Below are 9,338 nucleotides of genomic sequence, written 5' to 3' on the forward strand. Positions count from 1 at the left end.
TAGACCACAATACCGCTTCCGAAATGTGTATTCATACTATCTCCTTCGAGGTACTTATCCGATGTTTAACGGAAAGGGCCGAGAATGTGCGATTGCAGAGAGACGGTGTGGTGTAGCCCACTGTCCGATGCGTTCAGATTGCGAAGTGATACACTCTGGATCAGCAGACGATTTATTTCATAAATTATTTCCTCTTACGGAGGAATCCGAGATAGCCGATGTATCACGATTGAGTGGAAGCTATTTATAGAATGAGGCCGGTAAAATCTAGAACTTATAAAAGGTAATCTGTCTCAGTCAGACGTTTTAACCTTACATAGATATCGTACGACTTTTGTTAAAGGTTGACCATTAAGTTTGTTTAGTGAATAGTCTTTTTGAACATTCCTTTCTCGTTGTTTTCTTAAAAAACAATCCCAAGTAAAATGCTTGAACACTTGATGCTGTTTTTCATTTCAACTTAAGAAATTTATGCATTTTGACAGACTTTAAACGTTCTACCGGTTTTAATGTGCGAATGCTTTTAAACATGTCACCAAACTGATCAGTGTTGTCAGGTCAATGTGTCCATTTATAACCTGAAAACTGTGTCCGTAGTACGGCTAGACTAAAGGTCATCAACTGTCTAGTATATATGTATAGTTTCGAGCTCTATAGGTGCCTCTTAAAGTTATGTGCAACCACATCTCTATACGCGGCTGGATAACGTCGGGTAAATTTTCTATGTCACAGATTCGCTGTTCATGATATCAACTCTTAAACAGAAGTGAACTGATTATCAGTGTAGGAAAGAACAGTGTTATTACTGGTCGCTTCACGTTTCATCAGCCTTAAAACAAAGATTAGTGAAGTTTGTTAATATTCGTCGGGAAAGTGTATACACAGGTAATCGGCTTTTCTTCATTCGAAGTTATACTACTAAAATAACTTTTTATTTACTAAGTTTAATGAAATAACAGGCATTGACACAATTAACTAATCCAAAAGGTTTCGCTGGACGTGCGTTGAAAACGGCTGTAAATCACGGGCGCCACCTCGTTTTCGATTATAAGCCAATGTAACTTCCGAGGTGGCGCTCAGGTCCGGATGTTTTCACATTTCACGGATAAATATACAAGATTAATCGGTTTTATATGCTTTTTTCAGCATGTTTCGCATTATTTTAAAATCGACCAGTGTAATGCGAATGTACAGAAAACATAGATTCGCAACCCATTTGGAAACGTGAGAACCTTTTTAATTTGCGGAATTGTAGAGTAATTTTTTAAAGCAAATCCGTGTATTTTCATCCTCGCCAACCCCATTGCCATATCGTCGTTTACGTCATTATCACCATCTTAAGATGTATCAGCTGTTGCTGATGGATGAGAATGAGAACGATAAGGAGGGGAAAAGGCTTGCGGAGGATCTAGATGATGTTCTCCTCCAGTCCGTGTTAATGCTAATATCGCTTACACCGAACAGCGAGTGTAACAAAATATCAAAATCAGACTGACATCAAAGAGCGTTCCTATGTAACCCACTTCAGTATTAAATACCATATTTCGAGTGACGAATTAAGATTAAAACAACAACATTTAACAAGTTTGCTCCCCCCCCCCCCCCCCGCGACCCCGTTCCTTTAGAAGATAATGCAGGAGACCCTTCAAGATCACCATCTCCATCGGCAGCAGACCCTTCATGGTTGGAACCAGCAGTGCACTCCAAGACCTCATTCAATAAAAGTGCAAACAAATAAGGGATCGAGGTCAGCAATGAGAAGTCGCAGATCATGGTGAGTAGCCGAGCAAACATGTGCAGACATTACCATACACGGCGAGGAGCTGGAGGATCCGACGAGTTTCATGAACTTTGGACAAACCTGTCCAAGGATGGCACCAGTACCGCTGATGTCCGAATAATAATTGACCTTGCAACCTTGAAGTCTCCATCCCACTGTACAGCTGCGAGACCTGGAAACTTCACGCGGATATAGAATACAGGATACAGACCATTGAACACAAGTTTCTCCGCATATCTTAACTGAAACACAATACAACACGAGTACATCCAGAACACGACAGCAGCATTTTTTTGGCACACAAGAACTCACATTGGGACTATTAAATGATAAAATTTGAATGATTTGGACACTCACCATGCACAACACACTGTACAAAATTCTGCCCCAGGGCGCGCTATAGTAAGTTCGCCGTCGAGGCCGTCAGGGGAAAAGCTGGATTGACAATGTGACAGAATGGACGCCCCTCCCCATGGACGAGCTACTCACAGCAGCCCACAACAGACCTGACTGGAGGAGGATCTCTATGCCGTCGTCCCTTATTTACCTTAACGGCCGACCAGTGAAGGGAATTATGATGATGGTGATGAGGGCGGTGATGATAGTGATGCTGCTGCTGTTGCTGATGATGACGACGATGATGATGGTGATGACGATTATGATGATGGTATTGATAATGTATGTTGATTGAATAAACGGGTCCCATGATAAATACTTAACCTGTATGATGATTGTTTTATAATTAATATGATTTAATTAATTCAAAATTATTCATCATAAATGCGGAAAGCTTTTGCTAACGGAGAGGATACCGGTTGCATATGTACGGAGAGATTGCATTTACTGACATATTATCTTCCATTATCTGTAAACTTCATTTTATCACATTATATTTACTTTGTGTACCGGTTATCGGTTACAGCATATATAGATAGGGTAGGGATTCGTTTACTTCCTGACGTTCATAATAAACCGGTTTTTAATTAAATAAGGGAAATAATAACACACTTCTGTTTTTAAATAACTCGGTTTAGATCCCACCATGATTGTTTTTTCGTTAATGCTAGAAAAGAAACAGTTATATTGAAAAGATAAACCCATGGCACATAAGCAGTTCATTCCAGGATGCTCCGTGATATCAATACAATGCGGATCTTTTGCTAGTGAACTATACATATTAATTTAAACTTGAACCATGTGTTAACTTGCTGTCGTTCATAATAAATCGGGTTTAGTTAAATAAGTGAAATAAAAACACATTTTCATTTGAGTTAAGAGTCCACCACTGTTTTTATTAATTCTAGAAAAGAAACATTTCTATCAAGCTTAACACCTGGCACATTAGAAGTTCACTCGAGGATGTTCCGTGATATCAATACAGTGCAAATTTTAGCAAGTGAATTATATTATATTAATACAAATTCAGCCACCGATAATGTTTCGTGTTTATTTCATATTGATTTATGACCATGCGTATGTGCTAATAGTTAACGGAGTGGTTATTGAACCGCTTTAACAACGTATTAAACACATATAGTGTCGATTCGGCCGCATACTTAAATATTTCCAAAAAAATTAATATGTTTCTCAGACTGTAATTATGATTTAAATTAAATATCTTTTTATTGATTTCTCTAAAGATCATTTGACGGATTTTGCAATAAATGCCAGTTAAATCAGTTTTGTTATAGATCTGTTGTCTGCTGTTCATCACTGTGTCGTGTCCTTTGCCGTTTCTTATATTATTATTATTATTATCGTTTTATTACTTTATCGATACTGAAAAGTGTAGGCCGCAGCCTACAGGGCCGTTAAGCGCATTGACTAGTTGACTATTTTTTTACTTTACAACGGTATGAGTATGTTACGCAGTGATTAACAAACTTTCACTAAACGTCAGATACCCGTAAAAGATCTGGATGTACCATTAAACATTGATATGTTCCTGAAAAGCTGAGATGGTCGACATTAACCAACTTAAAGATGTTGGTGGCAGCAAACGGTCTTAAGTAGTGTCATCTCGAGAACGCAACGCGTGACCTACCTTTGAGCTTAGCAGGCTTTGAATAACTAACAATCGCTGGAGTCTTGTATAACCTATGTCCGTGCGGGAGTTGTCACCTCAAAGAATATAATACATGCTCTCGCATTACACCGTCTGCATTAATTAAGTATCTGAGAAACATAAGACCTGTTGACGTTCGAATCTATCGCGATTTAAAAGTATTGCAAAATGTTCCGGTAATTTGGTTTGTCTTGCCTCAAATGAAATTTTCCAAAGTGAACGTGTAGTTTATTGGAGAATATTGATTGCCTATTATTCCCTTTTCCCCCCAACAGTTTTTTCTAAGCTATACACGTTTTACACGAATTTCTATGGACGAAATTATTAGGAATGAGATAAGTTTAAATATTACTTGTTATAACATTATTTAAACAAGGCAGTGTCCTGTATTTCTAAAAGGACCATATTTGTTAACGTTGCCTTAAAAGTCCCGAAAGAGATGTATGCGTTGTATTTTAGGTGCGCTTTTAATAAACTTTTTATGTAAACTATGCTTACTTAGTCATACATGTATATTTACGGTCGAACATTCTCAACCAGAACGTTTTATGTTAGAAAGTAAAAAAATATCTGGTTACAGCGTTAGTGTTTTTGTTTCCTCTTTAAAGATACGTTCGGATTAATTTAATAGACATTTACATGTATAACGTAAGTTCCATGTAGATTATGTCCAAATGGACTTAATGTTCTTTTATTATTCGAGGAAATGTTTTAATATGATGAATATGGTTATCAAAAAGCTACTGGACGACTGCATGCATATTTTTATAAACTGGAACGCATACTTTTGTATTATACATATGCCGGACGATTTTGGTAATACCGTCTTTAATTCTACTCATATATATAATCGCAATTTTTGTTTTAAATTTTACAGGAATGGATCTGTTGCCGCTGTTCGACGACAATCAGGCATTTGACCATGCATACCACAGCATGGACACTATTATGGTATCAGAAGACTCAATTCTAACTGCAGACGACAGCTTCATCGGCCTTCTAGCAGACGAAAATGACGACGAACTCTTTGGTCTTTCTCTGCTAGAAAACAATCACGATCTTATCGACATTATGGCCCCGTTGATCGATCCGACGCCATTTTCGCCGATCCCGTGTGATGATTTCGACGTCATGAACGCTTGCAACGACACGACTTCTGAACTTGCGTATGAACGGTCATCGCAAAGAGCGGATGTGATGTCACTCAGACAACTCTTGCAAACAAAAAGGAGCGATTCAAACAAAACTACATCGAGCGATGCTATTTCTATTAAACCTTCTAAAAGATGTCGACGCTTGAAATCAAATAAAACGCTGAATTCTGACTTTGTGCTACCACGGCGATCATCTCAAATGAAAGTGCATCACAAACCGATTCTCCTTGCTGATGTTACCTCTGAAATTATTCCAGAGAAGCCTGCGTCGAAAGCGCTCAAGTTTCCCCCATGTGCTGTTTGCGGGGGCAACGCCTCCGGGCTTCATTACGGGGTTAACAGTTGCGAGGCTTGCAAGGGGTTTTTCCGACGTTTTATAATTAGAAACGAAGAGTACAAGTGTACCAGGGGAGGTAACTGTAAAGTGGTGAATAAAAACCGCGAAAATTGCTCTGGGTGTCGCCTTAAAAAGTGCCTTGAACTTGGAATGTCAAAGGAGAATTCAAAATTGGGACGATATTCTCTATCCCGACGCACGGAGACAATAAAGAAAGTGAACGTTCTAGAGGGCAAGGAGCGAAATGAGAGGGGAAAGAAAGATGCCATAAAAGATGTAGCAGGCCCTTTTCAGTTCGACCACACGTATAGCGGAAGTAAGAACAATTGCAACACGCTGCAGGATTTCATACCTGACGACATGTCACCGGAAGCGATAATCGAAGAGCTCGTCTCTGCTATGGAGGAAATAAAGCCATACGGACCATCAATCGTGACTAAAAGTGACATCGACACCGTCATAAAATACCACCATGAAAAGTACAAGTCTAAGCTCCAACTGTACAGCGAAATGAAGTCAATACCGCGAGACGAATGTTACAAATACCTTAAAGACCATGGTATAGACGTCGACGACAGAATCAAAATATTTAAAGAATACGTCTTAAAAATCAAGCGCATTTCCGAGCGGTACTACAGCTTTGCGAAAACCATTCCAGGTTTTAAGAAACTAGAATCACGTGACCAGTCAAACCTGCTCAATGCGTCAAGGAGTGATTTCTTCATAACGCTGATGCACGAGGGATATGACGCTGAATGCGATATATTCTTAGCCAGAAATGGCGTGGCGTATCATGTCGAAGAAATAGCTGACAAATTCTTTTCAAGCTCGCTTATTCGCCATATCACAAATGCGTATCACAGAATACAAAAACTCGAGCTGACTAAGGAAGAAAAGGCATTACTTGTGTCGTTGACCATTGTATTCACGGATAGATGTAAGCTGGAAAATCCGGAATATGTCGACAAGATGCGGTACATTGTGTCGGAGCTCATTCGTTTTCAACTTGATCGTACAGTCGGAAAGAACGCAGGTCGGAGATTCGCGAAGTTTGTAGACTGCCTCGTTTATCTCCGTGACGTTACGGAACTGTACTGGCGGGAATACAAACAACTCTGCAAGGATGACGTAATCGTGGAGCACGTTCCCATGGTGAAGGACTTTCTAGCAGACGACTGGTGAAAATTGACAATAGGTTTGGTGCTTTTGATCAAATGTATTTTTGTAATTATTTCATGAAAGCTCAAATTTCGCATTTTCATTCTGATGAATGGGTGTCTTTGACGTGAAATCCGAAGACTATTCGAGTGAACTTGCACTGTTTCTGTGTTGCACATTCTTTCAGTCAACAAAGTTATATGCAATAGAATTTGTGAAATTTACGGGATCTCCACCTTGTTATTGAATGTTTTGATCCATAAGCTTGCTTGTCGGTTCATACAGAAAAAACACGCGACAAGTACAGGTTCAACACTCGGGATATAAACTTTTAATAATTTCAGTAAGCAAGCGTCTTTCTGAACACTTTAACACACTCTGTAATGACTTTGATTGTGCGCCTTCAAAAGCTTTAAAGTAAGTGTTCTAAATATACATTCAATATACATATTGCATGAAGAATAAATTATATTTAACTTTCTTCATGAAAGCCAGCCAATAAGAATGTAATTATGCGAAATTGCTTTGTCGCTGATGTTCTGTTTGATTTTCATCGAGGCAATATTGGAATATAGGTTCATACCTGGAACAAAATAGATTTTTGAAATGAAACCAATCCAATTGTCAAAACTGGCAAAGCCCCAGGGGTCACATTATTCATAAAGACTTAAAGTAAAAAAAACAACACTTTTTAATGAAAGTGAAGTGGTTTTATATTTTGTGTGTAACATCGAATAATTGTACTTTACAAAATGTGTTCCAAGTATACTCAAAAGTCAATATTGGTCGCGCCTAGGTGGTAACATGTTCTATACAGTAAAACTCTTTTCTGACATTTCAAAGCCGAGAGGTTTGGTATTTAGCATGGAACATCGTCTGTATGTTTTACAGATAGTTTCTTAAAATCTTTTCCCTGGGGGCAAAACTGGCCACACCAAGGGGTCACTATAATTATTTTGACTTATATGGCGATAACTTATTTTGCCATTCACAATTTTCCAAATCCTTTGAGTTGTTATCTATATGTCTAAATTGAGCGATTAAGAGCATTTAGGACCTATTGTTATTAAATGCATTGTTATGCTCAGCGAAGCATAATATTGTACTAGAAACTATATATTAATAACGGACCTCTGTAATGAGCATGCGATTTAACATGAAAATGTCATTTATATTATGTTTTGTTTAAGGTCCTTTAAATACATGTATGCGTCTTGGCATTTAAACTAACTGATTTTGGAAATACGGGTTCCAATAAATGGTTCTAATCAACGAAAATAAGTGTTCCTATACATTAATTGTTTCATTATCAATTGCGGATAACTAGGAATTCGTGAAACGAACTATATTTTAAGTATACATTGCACATTGCTTTCAAGCGTAATCGGACAGTGCACAATCCTTGTTTTATGCAGACTCTAACATAATGCACAATATTTGCTATCGTTCTCGATCGGACATGCTTAATCCTGGATATTTAATCTTATCGAAGTGAACCGGTCCGCTGTTAACATTAATAGACAATATTATTCATAACCAAACATTGCAGTGATAAGTTAGATTAAATATCCAATGTTATATACCGGTAAACGATAGTGTGTGAACTTTATCGTGTGCGTATGCATTGCTTATGTATAGACAGAATATACATCTGCAAGTGTCCATGCATATAAAATATGAATTAATATCTAAATGACATAAAAACATGACCTACATGAATGATAACGCAAGTTCACTCCACACAAACATTAGAACACAATTGTCGCTATTAACACTTGAGGTAAACGTTACGGGAACAATATAATTTATCATTCGATATATTGCAATATGTATCTTATCGTAAAACTGCCCTATGCCGTCCGTCTGTCCGTAAGATTTCCGTGCCCGATTGTCTTTACCCATTTATGCCTAGTGGACTTTCCGATCCTTCTAAATTGGATCCATTTATTAAAAAAAATAAGGATGCCTAGTATATTTATTTCTATATTTAGAATATTTCTTACAGAAACACCTTTAAGCAAACAGCGCGGACCCTGATGAGACGACGCATCATGCGGCGTCTCATCTGGGTCTACGCTGTTTGCCAAGGCCTTTTTTCTAGACGCTACGCATCAATGGGTTAATTATACCACTGAACGACTCGTATGAAACTTGGCTTAAAGGGAATGGTACTTGAGAAGTAATGCATATAGTACATAAGTCATTGAATGGCGAATCTGAAGGTCTGTTTTAGCCTCCTCGTTCGTGTGCGCTCCATATATTCTCTACCCTGTATAAATTCGCATGAACTCTTGTTAAATTATGTTGCTGGATGACACCTTTGTCAGAAGGTAAATACCGCGACTGGTAACTCAAAAAGAAATATCTAAATAATTTAGTATGTTTTTTTCATGTCAATTCTTAATTAAGATCATGTGAAAGTAAAAGTACTTTCATGAGATTTGCCGCAAATGTAAAAAATGAAGCAATGTGCAAATGCCATCGACAAACATGCACACGCAACTTTAAGATTGAACTCGAAGGTCAAAATATACGAGGCAAGGGTTTGAGTGGTTTTTTATTAGTTTTAAACTTGTTTTCGCTGATGTTTTTTTTAACAGTATTTCATTAATCAAACGGCAATTAGTTAACCTTCTCATTTAATTCCTGGGTAAGCAGTTTTGAAAATAATAAGTGCACACAATTATGCTTGTTTGCATAGTAGTGTTGATGATGACTATGGTTATTATAAATATTGCGATGTTGATACTGATTTCGGATTATTATGAAAGACAACAATTTACAACGTATACCCAGATAACGAAAACAAAGTGAACCATATCACAGAAACTGAAACAACGGAAA

The 9,338-nt window shown here is 37.7% G+C and overlaps 1 protein-coding gene across 1 annotated transcript; it reads left to right on the top strand.

The window, feature by feature from the left end:
* The first annotated feature begins 659 nt into the window (after positions 1–659).
* Positions 660–6,718, top strand: LOC127842924 (vitamin D3 receptor-like). The gene is made up of 2 exons (XM_052372728.1): positions 660–885; positions 4,723–6,718. The coding sequence occupies exon 2, from the start codon at positions 4,725–4,727 to the stop codon at positions 6,516–6,518; it is 1,794 nt and encodes a 597-aa protein (XP_052228688.1). The 5' UTR covers positions 660–885; positions 4,723–4,724; the 3' UTR covers positions 6,519–6,718.
* Positions 6,719–9,338: the final 2,620 nt, after the last annotated feature.

This window comes from Dreissena polymorpha, chromosome 1 (genome assembly GCF_020536995.1).
Source record: "Dreissena polymorpha isolate Duluth1 chromosome 1, UMN_Dpol_1.0, whole genome shotgun sequence".
NCBI classification, from domain to species: Eukaryota; Metazoa; Mollusca; class Bivalvia; order Myida; family Dreissenidae; genus Dreissena; species Dreissena polymorpha.